The 17,683-nt window shown below is 38.9% G+C and overlaps 1 protein-coding gene across 1 annotated transcript in view; it reads right to left on the reverse strand.

Moving 5' to 3' along the window:
- Nucleotides 1-17,683, reverse strand: part of CTNNBL1 (catenin beta like 1) — a 167,673-nt gene that overhangs the window by 54,784 nt on the left and 95,206 nt on the right. The window contains exon 11 of the mRNA XM_036418465.1: nucleotides 7,017-7,198. Coding sequence (XP_036274358.1) covers nucleotides 7,017-7,198 — 182 coding nt within the window. The remainder of the gene's footprint in view (nucleotides 1-7,016; nucleotides 7,199-17,683) is intronic.

The following is a 17,683-nucleotide window of genomic DNA, read 5'->3' on the forward strand; positions in this document are numbered from 1 at the left end:
GGGTAAATTCTTAATATGATGGAACCAGTTAGCAAACCAGATGTGCAACACTCAAAATCAGCGCCTCAAGCCTGATAGGAACCCCCAAGTCTAAACACATTGTTATTTCAGCATCCCTACATTTTGTCACTGAGGTCAGGATTGAGACAAGCAGCTAGAGGGAGAGAAAGGGAATTGATCCTGAATCTGTTCAATTATAAGGTTTTCAAATAGTAACAAAAAGAACAGCAAGACATTTCCACCCTTGTTTTAACATGAGGTGCCTGTTTGTACATGACGTTATATCATTCTTAAAATTAAATACTGTTCACTCTTCACTTGCTCATTGTTCTGACCACTATAACCAGCCCTTTATGATTTTTAAGCTTGGAGAATACAAAAAGAGGGAGCAGATCTTTGAATTCTCTGTTTATAGGTGATATGGAGGAGAAGTGGGGACCCATGGCTCCCTGGTGTGTCCTCTCTGGGGAAGCCTTTTGTCTTACATGCCACAAAGGACTGGCAGGCATGTTTACAGTCCACCTCTTATGAATGGCAGATTCAGGGTTTCTCAAATTACCAACAGAATACAAAGAAGAACACAAATGAAAAACACATCCTCATTGCAGCCACTAATATTAGTGAAGCATGCACCATGCTAAGCACGTTATCTGTATTATGTCACATAACCCCATGTAGCACCCTTATGAGATAGATTCAGTATTATCCCAATTTTACAATTGAGGAAATAAAGGCTCAGAGAGGTTAAGCAACTTTCCCCAAATCACAAAGCTAGCAAATGCAGAAGCAAGACACCAACCCAAGTCTTGTCTTCATTCAAAACCCATGTTCTTAATTATCCATCTATCTGTCTATATAAAAGCCTAACATGTTAACTGTCCCTTTGATTGTTCAACCAGTCACTATAATGCACACTGACCACCAGGGGGCAGACGCTTCAACTGTAGATTAGCTTGCTGCTGTGGTCTGACCAATCAGATGGACTGGACATGCCCTGGAGCCCTCCTGCGGTTCCTCCCCGGCACTGATCATGCACCGGTGGGGTGCCTTGGCCTGGCTTGTGCCCTCTCACAATCTGGGACCCTTTGGGGGATATTAGAGAGCTGGTTTTGGCCTAATCCCTACAGACCAGGCTGAGGGGTCCCACTGGTGCATGAATCTGTACACTGGTCCTCTAATATCACATATTTGTTATAGATGTCTTAACTCTGCCCCCTCTGCCACTCCCATTATTAGTATAAGAATGAAATATTATTTATTTTTCAAGGAACACTCTTTTTTTAGCCTTCCCAGAATCCTTAGAAGCCTGGGCTTCCACAACCTCTAGTATAGCATTTAGTATAGTATGATGTCTGGGGTCAGTATTAAAAGAATGATTCATAATAAACTAACATTTACCAATCCCCACAATATGTTAGACTTACACACTAATAATAATTCTCAATAATCCAAAAAGGGTGGTATTAATTCTATTCTTATAGATGAATAAACAAACATGTATTGAACATTACTATGGGACAGATGTTATGGTATCATGGGAGAACCATAAACAAGTTAACATGGTAAGAGTCCTTTCAATTTCACAATGCTCTTAACTATAGGCATGTGTCTCAATCTTGGTTGTAGATGGTATAGAGGTGTTAAATAATACATTCAACCGATGCTTACTGAGCAGCTACCATGCACCAAGCACTGTGAAAGACATTAGAAATGCCTACCAATAATTTCACTAAGTCATTTGCCATATAATTTGTGCAATTTGAAAGAATAGGAGTCCCTAATACTATGATGAGGTGCCCTGGGTCAAAGCACTAAGATTAGAACCACGGTGTTCTAGACCATCTGGATTCCTGTAACAGAGAGGAATAGACAGAAGTGCTCCAGCCATGAAGACAGAAGAGAAACAGTTCAGAGATAGAAGACACTGACGACGCCTCACCATACCAGCAGACAGCAGCTGCGTGTTGCTGAAGGTTGCCCAGGACCAAACCAGAGAGGGTCTGACCTCCATCACCACCATTTGTCCACCAACCAGATCTGAAATATCATGGCTGACATGTACACATAAGGAACTGTTTGACATTGAAATTGGGACTCAAGAGAACTGTTGGCCCAGAAAGGAACTCACTGCAGACTGATTCATTTGCCTCTCAGCATAACCATTATGGCTTGTCTCAGTTTTGGTTCTTACAAAGGTATTTCTTGGATCACATGATCTCACACATCTAGAGGAAATAATGAACAACATAAACCGAGGAACAAAAACAGACCCAGAGAAAGAGAAGCAGCGATCAGACTCTCAAACCTCAGAGGGAAAGTAGGGGAGGGTGGGGGTAAGGGAGAGAGATCAACCAAAGGACTTGTGTGCATGCACATGGGCCTAGCTACTGGCCATGGACAACAGGGGGGTGGGGGCATACATGGAGAGGGGTTTGGGATGGAAATGGAGAGATGAGACAATTATGTGATACCATAATCAATAAAATTAAAAAAAAAAAAGAACTTTTGATTTCATCAACAATCCAGAGAAAAGATCAAGCTGGATCTTTTGGCTGGACTCAAAAGAGCAAATACTATAGCATGACTTTAAGAAAGAAGTGTGAGATGTGATCAGAAGTTTAGTTAGTTACCCACTGTATGACTTGAAGTCATGATCTCCTTGAGTCTTACAATTTCCTCATCTTCAGAATGAGAAAAACATCAACCTTATGGGAATGTTGTAAAGCTCAAATATGATCAGTTGTGTGAAGACACCTGATCATATCAAATGCACTGGTAGGTTGAAAAATTCCAGTGTCCTTAACCTATGTCATCATTTCCCTTTTACCAGAAGTATCTTTTTCCCCAAACATTCCTGTTCTCTTGTAACCTTTAATAATGAAGTACTCTTTTCTGATAAGACTTTGTAGTTGCTAATGATTTTTTGGTAACTATCTTGCAAAATTGCTTCCTTCCCTTCCTTAAATTATAAATTTATTGAGGGCTGGGAGTTCCTCTGTAATTTGAGTGGTGACATACAGGATGGACTCTGAGAGGACAAGAGAATTGGGAGACTAAAGCAAGAGACTTATTAAAGTTACAGTAATAGTTCCTGAGAGGTGATGAGTACAGTCAGTGGCAACAGAGAGGACTGATTCAAGAGTTTTTTATAAGGTAAAATTCATAGGACTTAAGATCAATTACATGTTGGGAATATTAGAGTTAAGATAGTGCATTGGTTTTTGCCATGGGTGGTGAAGTGGAGAATAGTGACATCTACTAGGATAAAAAAACAGAAGAGACTTGGGCATTGAAGGAATGAGTATGGCTTTGAAAGAGATGAGTTTGAGTATCTGATGGGGTTGTCTGCTGGTTTGTTAGCTGTGCCAACCAGAGCTTAGGAAAAATACAAGGTTGAAGACTTGGGAATCAATGGCAAAGAGATAGAAGTTAAAGCTTCAGGTAGTAGGTGAGATCACCTAAGAAGAGAGAGAGAACAAACAAACAAAAACAAACAAACAAACAAAAAAGAACAGGCAGAGAAAAAGGATCTGGAGATGGAACACTAGGAAAGAGATTTCCCCCAGGACAGGGATTCTATTTTGTTCTCTTCTCCTTGGAACCTGTCACATACTAGGTCTTGGTTGAATTTTGGACATAGCAGGAATCCCCAATGAAAGTTGCCCCAAACAATGACTTACCTATGCTGGTTTAAGTTCTCTTCTTTACTAACTGCAGGAAAGGTTTTGCCATTTCCCTGTGTAGGTGGTGGGAGTTTTGGTCTGTACTTCCTCACTGTTAGGGAGTCCAAGAAGCACTGGCAACTACTAGTACATGTAACCTGACATGTGGAGTGCACCAGAATCACAGTTCTTTGCAGAATGGTATTTAATGCACTAACCTGTCATCAACTGCTGTCCTTGTTCATAAGGTAAAATGTGTGCACATGCTCAGTATGCACACCATACACCTACACACTGTGTGGTAGCTCACCTCCTTAAAACTTATAACAGCCTCCAGGGGAACCATGTTAAAATAGCGCAATTAACTAGAACTGCTACAAACTCAATAACTCACCTACCTAATGAAGCAATATAAGAAAAATTGTACCTATTTTAATAAGAATTTTAAAAAGAGACAAGAAGTAAAAGGTCAAATGCCATTTCTGGATCCCAGCTCTTTTCTTCTCTCTCCTATTCTGAAGCAGTTAATACCAAGGAGACAATATATACTGTGCTATTCTTTATAAAACCAAAGAGGCAGCCAATCATGCTATTGCACACAAGGGCAACTTATTTCTTTCCAACCCATCCCCCAAGCTAAATGCCTTCCCTGATCTATTTCTGAAGGTTTTATTATGCAAACCTGAATGGATTTCAATTACAATAATTCTTTTCCTTCCCTACCCCAACTCACAAAAGAGGAATTAAATTACAAGCAATTCTGGGTTATAAGGACAGTTTTTGCTTCTTCTTTCCTCTCTAGTCACCTTAATCAAAAAGTTCTCTTTCTCAACCTCTTCGTAGGCTTTAGAAACACAGTTGCTTCTGTGCCACCCCACTATTTTGCTTCTAAACAAACTGGGTAAAAAATCACTCACCAGGCGTATGACTGACAACCATCAATCTGAACTGAAGGCCACTGCATTGATGTTAACCTTGCAGGGTTCTAAGGAGAGTTCCAAACCCATGTCTGTCCTCACTGAGCAGTCTTTTAGGAAAGTGGTGTTCATTCATGCAGTCAATGAACATTTACTGTGCATCCACCACATGCCAAGCACCAGGCTGGGTCCTTGGACTTAGAGGTAGAAAGGCCATTCGTTCCAAAATAGTAAAGGCTATGAAGGCAAAGTCTGGAGACCAAAAGTACGTTTAATTGGAGGCTCTATTCTAGTTCAGGGTCTTATGATATGCCTTCCTGAGGAAGTGAGAGAGAAAAACCAAGGACCTGAAGGATGACTAAAAGGCAGACAGAAAAAACTGTTACAAATTGAGGAAAGAGCATGGTGGAAACCTGAGGCCTGGAATGAGCTGGGCAAGTCTATAAATACCCCTGATAGCTGAGGCTATTGTGCTCTAGCTCAGCATACACAGCTGACCAGCACACAGAGAGTAAGCCAAAGGCAAGGCAGAACAAAGAAATATTGCACAATGTGCCCTGCCCCGCTCGGCCTTGCTTCTCTGCCTTCATGGCATGAGTGAGGACCAGTCTGCCAGGAGAAGGAGCAGCTAGCTAGGACCTCCGGCAAGAGGTTCACTTCTTCTCTCTGGGTGTTGATGTATTCAGGATGCAGAACTCCTCCTCACCAGTCATTACGGTCCAAACATGCTTTCCAGGAGCTGTCTTACCAAGCCATTGCCTTCACTAATATGATGTTATCAATTCCTAATGCGGTAGAGCAAATGTACTGCTACCAGCATTCAACCAGGCACATTTTTTCAGAAGGGAAACAGCTGCTCATTGATTCAGTCACTTCTCCTCTTCTCAGTACCATGCACAGAGAGCAAGAAGCCAGCTAAGGGCCGTTTTCCTTCCTTTCCTTCAAGCATGTCTTAAGGTGCAGATATCAGTTTCTAGTTAACAATCTAGTTTCCTCATTTTATGGACCAAGAAGGAAATTAGTCTGGCAAAGTTAAATAAAGGGTCCCACAGTTAGAACCACAGCCTGATTAATTTCTCAGCTGATTTCCTAAAAACAAACAAACCATCTACTTGATAGGTTGTTAAGCCTAAATAAGAGAGCCCAGAGCACAGCAATACCAGGACTGTGGCAGGTTTTCATGGAATGATGACTGTTCCAAAATTTTCACCTAGATCTCCAAGATCATCTATTCACTATCCCATGGCCTCATTTTGCTAAATTTTGATAGAGAGAGAAAGAAAAAAAAAGGTCAGCAATAGGGCTGTTTACGGCTGATAAACATGTTTATGTAAAACCAATTTGAGGTGAACTGAACTCTGGTTGTTATAGATCTCTAGTTCACAGTGTTTTGCACCACCAGTCCTCCCCCTTGCTAGACTTCCTGTTGTCTCTGGAGAGTTGATCTGCTCAGAGAAATTATCATTGGAAGCTACTACTAAAGACAGTCACATCACTTGCCCTTAAGCCACTGCAGTTGGAAAACACTAGGCCAAGTAAATCTGAGAAAGAAAACTTTTATCAAAGAGAATAAGCAATGCAAAAGGTCTTTCAGATACCAATGCCAATTCTATTAAATCACTATGGAAAAAAAATCACCCAAAGCATGGGACAAATGTTAACTTTGACAAGACAACCAAATTAGTCAGCCAATCAGCTCTTCATACCCCTCCTTAACGCTCCCCACACTTTAAAATAACCATCCAACCATGTGAATTCCCTAGTACAAGCGTCTGTTAGCCTCCAGCCGAACTGTCAATGCTCATAAATCCCCTGCCTTCCAGATTGTACTGCGGCTATTTATTGGGGGAGGAATGCAGCAGGCACTAGACAATAGCAGGAAGAGATTGGCCTAGCGGTAACTACTCTGGTTACAGCATCGCAATTCATGGCAGCATTTTGCTGGGAGTATGCACCATCAGGGAGGAGAAACATAAAAAGGGGAATCTGGGCTGTAAATAGTTTATTTCGGCAATTCCTGATGTTAGCTGAATCATACTTTAATACAGAAATACAAGAAAGCACCACTCCGGAGGTGACATGTGTTGCCATCTCATTACTCTTTTCAAAAGTGTCTTCCATCAGAGAGACACCTTGCTACAAATTATAGAGAAGAAAACAAAACCTGCACGCAGAGACTTATTAACAGGCCAGGAGGAAATGGAACCACCAGGATTCAAGCAGGTAGAGAACCAGTGAACAAAGACCATCAGAGTTCGGGGGTCTCTGGGTTGCTTTTCCATGCATGGAAAATATAAAAATATAGAAAAGAAGAAGGCAGTATTCTTCAGCTAAGAGTCTACTCCTCAAATGCGTATCAGAGTTTTAAAAGTAGCTCTCATTTCCACCATTTCTCTTAATACACCTAAATTAGTCTGAGTTTTCCAGTGTATCCTACCTTCATGTTCCTTCTCAGTGGTTCCCACTTTCTTAATCTTCTTGGGAGATTTCATAAAGAGGGGAAAGATGGTTCGTAAGCCAAGAATGTCAACAAACTTATGGCAATTGTCTGTGCCCTCGGGCCCAATCATGGCATGGTCCAGCACTTTCAGGGCACTGCTCCTCGAAATCTTCTTTTCTCTGGGAACAAAAGAGGTTTCATGTAAAGCATTTCATAAGGATGTTCTATTCTTTAAAAATAAATAAATAAATAAATGTATTTACAACAGTACTCATTATCATGGGGAAAAGATAAAAAAACACACACAATTGAAATGTACACCAATAAGGTTATTATATTATGGTACATCTACACGGAATACTACACACTTGTTAATAATTAGGAGAATCTGTAATATCATGAACAACTTTATAAGGTCAGAATGATAAGCATAAAAGGTAATATATTAAAAATTCTATATGAAACCATTAACTCAATTATGTGGAAAAATATGCAATAAAAAACTGGCAAAAATAGATAAAAATGCTAACAGAAATTATTTCAAGGTAGTAGAATTATTGATCACTATTATTCCTTTTTCTTTATTTTTAACGGCTGTATCAATATATAATTCACATACCATACAATTCAACCACTTAAAATGTACAATCAAATGGTTTTTGGTATACTAACTGCTGTGTTCAACCATTGCCACAGTCAATTATAGAACATTTTCATTACAGTGACAGGAAATACCCTACCCTTTAACTGTCACTCCCCCCATCCCCCCAATCTCATCCTAGCCTTAAGCAACCACTAACTTATTTTCTGTCTCTATGGATTTACTTATTCTGGACATTTTACGTAAATGGTATCATAAAATATGTGGACTTTTGTGACTGGCTTCATTCACCTAGCATAATGTTCTCAAGGTTCATCCAGGTTGTAGCATGTATCAGTGCTTCATGCTTTTCTATGGCTGAATAACAGTTCATTGTATGGATATGCCACAATTTGTCTAGCCATTCATCCATTAATGGACCTTTGGGGTGCTCCTATCTTTTGGCTATTTATGAATAATGCCATCAACATTTGGATATAAGTTTTTGTATGGATATATGTTTTCAATTCTCTTAGGTGTGTGTATACCTAGGAGTAGAATTGCTGGAGTATATGGTTAATTCTATGTTTAACCTTCTGAGGAACTGTCAAACTGTTTTCCAAAGTGGCTGAACTATTTTACATTTCTACCAGTAATGTACAATGTTCTGATTTCTTCACATCCATGCCAACACATATCAACTGACTTTTTGGTTCTAACCATCCTTGTGTGTGTGAAGTGGTATCTCATTATGGTTTTGATTTGCAGTTCCCTCATAACTAATGATGTCAAGCATCTTTTCTTGTGCTTATTGGCCATTTGTATACCTTCTTTGGAGAAATGTCTATTCAGAACCTCTGACTACTTTTTAATCAGTTTAATTATCTTTATTACTGAGTTGTAAGAATTGTTTATTCTGGACACAACACCCTTAACTTACGTTATTTACAAAGATATTTCTTTTCACTCAGGAACTGTCCTTTGACTTTCTTGATAATGTCTTTGAAGCACAAAAGTTTTTTTTAATTTTGATGAAGTTCAAGTTACCTATTTTTTCTTTTGTTGCTCACACTTTTCACATGACAAATCCAAATGTCATGAAAATGTACATGTTTTCTCCAAAGAGTTTAACAGTTTTAATTCTCACATTTAGTTTGTGATTCATTTTGAGTTAATTTTTGTTTGTGATGTGAGGCAAGTATCCAATTTCATTCATTTACATGTGGCTATCCAACAATAGTTCCAGCACTATCGTTGAAGAAAATATTCTTTCTCCATTCAATGGCCTTGGTATTCTTGTTGAAGTCAGCTGTCCATAGACAAATAGCTTTATTTTTGAATTCTCAATTAAATTCTATTAATTTATGCCAGTACCACAATGTCTTAATTACCACTACTTTGTAGTTTTTAAAATTGGGTGCTCTTCTTTTTCAATATGGTTTGATAATTTCTGGTCCCCTACAATTCAAAACTACTTGTAAGATCAGCTTGTTAATTTCTACAATGATGTCATTGTGTTTCTTATAGGGATTATGCTAAATTTTTAGATTGCTTTGGGGAGTATTGTCAATTTAACAATATTAAATCTTCTGGTCCATGAATATGAAATGCTTTTCTTCTTATTAGGCCTTCTTTAATTTCTTTCAACAATATTTTATAGTTTTCAGAGCATAAATTTTATACTTTTGTTAAATTTACTCCTTTGTATTTTATTCTTGATGATATTATAAATGGAATTGATTTCTTAGTTTTACTTGTGGGTTATTCATTGCAAGTGTATATAGATACAATTGATTTTTGTATAGTAACCTTATATCCTGCAACCTTGCTAAACTTGTTTATTAGTTTAAATAAGTTTAATGGATTCCTTAGAATTTTCTATATATAAGATCATGTCATTTGCAAACAGAGGTAGTTCTACTTCTTCCAAAAAAGCTCCCTTCTATTCCTAGTTTAAGTCTTTTTCTTTTTCTTTCTTTCTTTTTTAATCATGAAAGGCATTGGGTTTTTGTCAAATGTTTTTTTCTGAATCTTATTATTCCCTTTTTCTATTTTTCAGTATTTTTCATTTTTCCATACTGAACACTCGGTACTTTTTAGAATTAGAAAAGATAAACTATTTTCAAGAAAAAACAAAGGTAATTCCCCTGCCCACCCACCCCTGAACCCATAGGTCACAGAATAATCCTTCCATTAGCTACTACTCTTAGAGATACTTCTCAAAGGATTATCATTTTCCATAACCTGACACTGTTTTGTTTAACATTCTATGAGGTAGAGGGGAGTAAGTCAGTCATTTTGTATTTTAGTATAGCTGGTAAATCAATGTTTACTGAGCCCCTACTCAATATTGTGGTGAGCACAAAAGAAAAACAAAAATTAAGATATGGCCTCTGCTTTCAAAAACATTTAATCTACAAATATTGAATGGATACCTCTTTTGGGAATAGGACATATCAAGTCCCAGTTCTCATGAGCTTAATTCTTATTGCAGGAGACAAATGGAAAATCAAGATATTGATAGTGGTTAAGTGTCATGGAAATAAAGCAATGTGAAAGAATGACTGGAGAGGATTTTTAATTTAGGTAATTAAAGAAGGCCTCTTAAAGGGTAACATTTGTATAGAGATCTGAGTGATGTGATGAGATAAATTTGTCATAGATATTTTAGGGACAAAACATTAAAAGCAGAAGGAATAGCCAATACAAACGTCCTAAGACAGAAATAAGGTGGCATGGCAAACACACACACACACACACACACACACACACACACACACACACACAAACCCCCCCCCCCCACACACACACAAAAAAAAACAACCACCCCCAAAACAAAACAAAAACCCCACAAAATAAAACACAACAACACACAAAAGGCTGGCATGCTTGAAGAATACCAAGGAGCAGTGTTTTGCTAAGATCAGAGACAGAAACATGAGCTATGCCTTGTAGTCTTGTAGTACACAAGACAGCCTCCGACAAAAGAACTGATTCCAGGAGCTAAAAGACACTTCTACATGTTTGTTCTGAGACTTTTATGTGTTGGGGGGGAGGGGGAGAGGGAGAGGGAGAGGGAACGGGAGAGGGAGAGGGAGAGGGAGAGGGAGAGGGAGAGGGAAAGGGAGAGGGAGAGGGAGAGGGAGAGGGAGAGGCAGAGAGGGAGAGGCAGGAGAGGGAGAGGAGGAGAGGGAGAGAGGAGAGGGAGAGGGAGAGGGAGAGGGAGAGGGAGAGGGAGAGGGAGAGGGAGAGGGAGAGGGAGAGGGAGAGGAGAGGGAGAGGGAGGAGAGGGAGAGGGAGGAGAGGGAGAGGGAGGAGAGGGAGAGGGAGAGGGAGAAATAGGAATGAGAATACGTATTTGGGGGAATATGGGAAAAGACATATGCAAATATTTGAAAAGAAATGAGAAAGTAAGGTAAAAGGCTACTCATTAGTAAAGATAAGAGAACCCATTAGGTTGAGAGAAAAGCCATTTTAAAAAATTATTATTTTAAATAATATTGTTGTAGATGGTCAGCTGGAGTGCTGGGAATCTCTCCCATTGGCCAAGATGGCAAAGGGGGAGGTTCTTACACCGAGTGTGCAAAAAGATGAATGGGTCGAACCCAAGTGCACCAAAAGCCAGAAAGTTGGATAGGGCCCCAGCATGCCAATATGGAGAATTTAATCATATTTTTATGGTGTCAAAAAGACAATGGTAACGAAGAGACTAAAGATAAAAAAAGAGGAGAACTAACTGATATTATAGAACTAGGCAACTGGTCAGTCAGGCAATGGAAGGCAAGCCTAGTTTAAAAAAAGGTGGTAGTAACATAACCCAAATCCCTTCATCCAATTTCTTACATGAAAGCCCAAGAAAAGGAATCAGAAATAACATTCCTTTGAATAGTCTTTAGTAGAAGAAGCACTATGAAAATACTGCACTATTAAGGTGTTAACAGTGCAATCCTGGGTCAGACAAGCCAGTTAGGATTGAGTCCAATGAGTGAAGGAAAGGAGAGTAGGTAAAAAGCTTGCCAACAGTACCTGTTGGTGGCAAGACCATCCTTGTTTACCTGAGACTATTCCATTTTTAGCACTCAAAGTACCACATCCCAGGAAATCCCTCAGTTCTGGGTAAACTGAGACAACTTGTCATCCCACTTGGTGCCAACCTCAAATACCAAGGATGTATTGTGACTATTCCTACTCCGATTCCCCTTGCTGTGTTATCAATAAGAGCAACCCATAGATACTCACTTATGACATTCAATCCAACTACTGAGTTTAAAAGAAAAAAAGAGGCTACTGCTAAGCACTTGCCTTCGTGCAATAGTCACTACACTAGTTGTTATAAGCTCCCTCTCTTTAAGCAATTAAAGGACAGATAAATAAAAATAATTTCAAAAGCTTGAAGCAGTGAAAATTAAGTCCAAGGAGGTGAGAGGTAGAGATAGTTAACTTTATCAGGGAGAAGTCAGTGAAGGTGATACCAGAACTGAGTCTGAAGAATGAGTATTTGCCAAGCAGTGAAGAGAGAGCAATGACATTGGTGGCAGTGGTGGGTAAAAATCATCTGGAAAAGGTACAGAAGGCCTTTAAGAGCATGCTACCTGAGGGAACTAGAACTCGTTTTGAATGACTGGTGGTGGAAGACGACTGAGGCTGTGGTCAGGAACTAGATGCGCTACCAGGAGCCTGAGCTCCATGCCACAGATGTTGAGAAGCCATGAAATATCTAAGAAAAGGAGGGCATCAGATGGATACATTTCCGATAGCTTAATCTGGCATCAGTGTGAGAAAGGGATATAGAGCTACGGGAAAGGAGGACAGTAACAACAGGGTAAGTGAAAAATGGCAAAGGGCCCAGCCAGTGTGGCTCAGTGGTTGAGCATTGACACATGAAAAAAGAAGTCACTGGTTTGATTCTCAGTCAAGGGCACATGTCCTGGTTTCGGTCTTGATCCCCACCCAGTAAAGGGGCATGCAGGAGGAAGCCGAGCAATGATTTTTCTCTCTCTTCGTTGTTTCTATTTCTTTTCCCCTATCACTTCACCTCTTTCTAAAGATCAATGAACACATATTTAAATCAATGACAAAGGATTCTGACAATGGTCGGGAAATAAAAAAGGCATATTTGTGAAACATAAAGTCTTAAGTATCAGGAGCAGAGTAAACAAGGCCCCAAATTCAGCAGGTTTGGTTTTTTGCATCAAGATGAAATTCTAAGAGGAAACTAAACAAAAAATTTTATTTGCTTTTACTGTAGCTGGACTTTAGCAATCTACTTTATAAACTTGAATTACAAAGGTTGTGATGAGGACAGATGATCATGTGAGCAGAAATTAGGAAACTAAGGTACAATATCCTTATTGTTTAGACTCAGGAAAAGGCCTCTTGAAATGAATGACGGCCATGTAACAGGGCAACTTCAGTTGCCGTTCAGCATACATTCAAACCATTTAAAAAATAACAGCAATTGTTTGGAATCCTGAAGGCAAAGAACTCTGGTTTAGTCAAGTCTTTTTTTCTTGCCTAAGCAAATTCAACAAACAAAAGATTTTAAAAGTAAAACCCTTCTTCAGACAGGCAGAGTAAGACACGTTTAAAGGGGGGCAGTAATTGCATATTGATCACCATTTAGGCAAGCTGCATGGAGGTGAACTTTGGAATATTCATTGGGCTTAAATTCAGGCTTTTAGCAATCAATAGCTGTTTGGCCTGACTTTCTTGGGTTGACTTTATTTGAAATATTTATTCTGCTGGAGGACAAGTAGTTTATCTTAGTCTTGTCTGGGTTCATCAGGTTGTCGATCATGCCAGGACCAATGTGAATGCAAAAGCCTCCATAAATGTGGATGGTTGTGGGAAATAACTGGGAGTCGTCTACTGCTTCCCATTCTGCCAAAGTGATCCTTCTGATGATGAGGAGGGGTGGGGAAAGGGAAGTTTGCTTATTCTTCTATATTATACAAAAAACACTTTTGCAATGAACATGCATTCTGAGTATAATTTTTTGTTCATTTGTTCTTCCATAAAATATTTACAAGGTACTTAACATGTGCCAGATATTAAGTTGAGGATGTAGAGACAGCCACAGCTCACACTTCTGAGAAGCTCAGTTCACAGCGGAGACAGATATGTGGACAATAAATAACCTGAGAGTAGCCCAGTATTACAGTGAGGAGTATAAAAAGTAGAACATGAACACCAGAAGGGGGCTGACTATCTCTGAGTCGAGGAGGTCTCACAAGGAATGATGCCTGAACCATGCTTCACTGAATGTCTTTCCTGTACAAGCAAAAAGGAAAAAGCTATTTCAAGCAAAAGGAAACAATTGCACATGCAAAGACACGAATAAGCATGGAACATTCAGGGAAGTGGTGCATGGTACTACTTGAATAGAAAGAGCAAGAGGGCAGCAACAAAGCATGCTGATCTTGTGTATTAGAAAGATTACACTTGCCATAGTGAGTTGAGTTGGACAATACTGGGGTGGGGAGGGATCCCAAGGAATCAGAAGAGAGAACATATATAAGAGGCAGAGAGACTAGTAAAAAAAGGAAAAGTGATAGTAGACTAGGAGTGCAAAGGACTGAGTTCAGATTGAACCTGAGGTGCCTATGAGACATGACAACAATGTCTAACTTTTTATGAGTATGAAGTCTAGGAATGAGATTAAAAATTGGGGGAAATTTGGAAGAATCATTAAGTTTATGGGGAGTAACTAACTGAATCAATGGTATAAATAAGACCACTCTAAAAGAGTACAGAAAATATGTACAAAAGAGGGATGGAACCCTAGAGGAAACTTATTTGGGGGACAAAAGACATAGTGAAGCATAAAGTAATCCTGGCAAGAAACTTGGTAATGCCATGAGATTATTTTAGCTTGATTTCCAATGTACATGATAAAGTTCACTGCCTTTTAGCTTCCAAAATATGATTACTTTCTAGAATCCAAGATTTCTATAAATTAAGATAGCTTCAAACTACAGTGCCTAAAGAACACAGGTGTTGTGAGAGATGCTAAGGGATATTCCATCATTAAAATAGAATAATGGCGGTCTTCTATGTTGCCAGAAACAATTTTTCAAATTTTAATTTCTATTCCCTCCCATTTTTAAAAAACTGTTGGTAACAATTACTACTTGACTTATTTACGCCAGGAAACAAAACAAGTATATATAAAACAAAGGTTAAATTTTTGGTTTCCAGTACTTGGGTGGGCTTGATATGCAGAAAAACCACTCACAGCATGGCTAAGTTGACAGTAAAGTAAGACAATCAATGATCAAAAATAAAGAACCCTAGAGAGCATGAGTTGGTAAGCTTTATGTAAAAGGCCATACAGTCTCTGTGGCACCTTTCTCTTTGTGTGTGTTTTTATACAAGGGTGGACAAAAGTAGGTTTACATTTGTATTATTGTATTAATATTATTAATTAGAGGCCTGTGCAGGAAATTCATGTACTGGGGAGGGGGGTACCCCTCAGCCCAGCCTACACCCTCTCCAATCTGGGAACCGTGTGGGATTGGGCCTAAACCGGCAGTCAGACATGCCTCTCACAATCCGGGACTGCTGGCTCCCAATCGCTCACCTGCCTACCTGCCTGATTGTCCCTAACCGCTTCTGCCAGCCAGCCTGATCACCCCCTAACCACTCCCCTGCCAGCCTGATCAATGCCTAACTGCTCCCTTGCCAGCCTAATTGCCTCCAATTGCCCTCCCTGCAGGCCTGGTCGCCCCCAACTGCCCTCTCTTGCTGACTTGGTTGTCCCTAACTGCCCTCCTCTGCTGGCATGATCGCCCACAACTGTCCTCCCCTGCCTGCCATCTTGTGGCAGCCATCTTGTGACCACATGGGGACAGCCATCTTGTGTGAGGGTATGATCGTCAATTCGCATATTACCTCTTTATTATATAGGATTATTGTATTTTTAATTTGTATTATTGTTATCCACCCTATATATAGATTAAAACCTTTAAGATATAAAAACCATCTTAGCTTGCAGGCCATGGAGAAGCAGGACTCAGCCAGACTTGGCCCACAGGCCTTAGATGGTTTCTAGGCCTTTATTAGTTGCCAACCCCTAATAAAGAAGATAAACAAAGCCCAAATTTGGTTCTTTAAAAAGACCAACAAAATTTAAAAATCTTTACCAAAAGTGATCAAGAAAAAAAGAAAAGGAACAAATAAGCAATAATAGAGATTAATAGAAGGAGAGAAAACTGCAGAAACAGTGGACATTAAGAACAACTGAACATAAGGAGTAACTTAATGCCAAACTTGAAAAAAAGATGAGATGGATAAATTCCTAGGAATATGTAAATTTCTCTACTTGATTCAAGAAAAATAAAAAAGATTTTCTAAATGGATCTATAACCATTCAAAAATCAGAATCAATAATTAAAAATCTTCTCTCAAAAAAAACACACAAAAAACCACTATTAAGTTCTACCAAACATTCAAGAGGGAAATAATTCCAGTTTTACCCAAACTCTTAAAAAAAACCCCAGAAAAATAAGGAACACAATTCAATTAATTTAATAAAGCTTATAAACAAACAAACAAAATGCTCTGATACCAAAATCTTTTAGAAAGTAAAATTACAGGCCCACCTCATGCCTAAATATAGATTTAAAATTTATAAATAAAATACAGAATCCTAGAAAACATATAAAGAGATGGGCTTATCCCAGGAATGCAAGGTTAGTTCAACACAGAAAATCCATTCATGTAATTTTCACTATATTTTTATATAAAAAAAATCTCAATAAATAACAGAAAAAGCATTTGATAATATGATAGATTAAATCCATGATATGAGAAAGAGAAAAAATGTCCTTAATCTGATAAGCGTTGTCAACAAAAAACTTGCATTCCTTTTAACACCAGGGGAAGACAACTTTGCTCTTTATCACTACTCATATTCAATACTGCACTAGAGACCATTGCTAGTTAAATCTAAACATATGCAAATTAACAAATTATTAAAATGAAATGTGATAAAAAAAATAATCTAGTTCCCAATTATTCCCTAAAAGAGGCATATAACCGGTATTTGCTACTAAAAGTTTAACAACTAGCTCTCCAGGAAAAAAGCCCCAATTTATTGCTTGCCAATTTACATGGTGTAAATACACTCACCATAACTGATTTCAAGTTATCAATGTGATGTTATTAAACACAGAACTAGAAAGAGATGTGCACAATCAGCTCTCATGAGTTACATGAGCCAGCTTAAACACATCACTGCTTATATATCCCTCCTCCCCACACAGACATCAGAGTTGGCCATATGACTTTTTATAGCCAATAAAATGTGAGTGTAAGTAATATATGTGTTTTTAGAGGGGAAGTTTTAAGACTTAGCAAATCATTTAGTCTTTTTTCTCTGCCATGAGAGAGGCATGTCCCATTAAACACTGCTCCTTCAGTCTCAATCCCAAAAGTAAGATATGGAGCTGAGCTGCAGGTGGCCGGTGATGAACGCACTAGAAGTGAAAACTAAACATTTGTAATTTAAAGTCCTTTTGATGTTGGAGGTGTTATCCCAACAAAACCTGACTGACACATTACATAGCAAAGTTGCTTAATATCTAAAAGATCAATACACAAAAGTTAGTTGCACTACTATCCATCAGCAATAGTCAGAAAAATAGTTTAGAAAGTATATTTAGAAGTATATAATATACTGCTAAACTTCCACTTTGGGCCTAATGGATTTGTATCCACTCCTCTGCCTAAATAAACAAACAAACAGAAGGACAAAAGATACAAAACAATAGTTTTCAGAAGCCTAACATCAGGCAGCACAGTACAGTGATTCCAGAGAGAGAGGAAACACATGAAATGGGCTCAGTTGCTTGAAGAGAGTTTCTAGGCTCAGGACAGGGACAGCCTGGGGAGACCAATGTGGCCATATGCACAGGACAGAGTACCAGAACCAATAGCTGCACAGAGTGTCCCTTTCAAGTGGTCAGTTGAATACTGACTAGAACATGCGTGTGAGGAAACTAAGGGTGAAAGAAGGGGAAACCATCCCTAGAGCTCTCTGAGGGCTAAGAACATTTTGTGTACCCAGCAGTCACAGTGGGAAAAC

This window comes from Pipistrellus kuhlii, unplaced genomic scaffold, assembly GCF_014108245.1.
Source record: "Pipistrellus kuhlii isolate mPipKuh1 unplaced genomic scaffold, mPipKuh1.p scaffold_m20_p_6, whole genome shotgun sequence".
NCBI lineage: Eukaryota > Metazoa > Chordata > Mammalia > Chiroptera > Vespertilionidae > Pipistrellus > Pipistrellus kuhlii.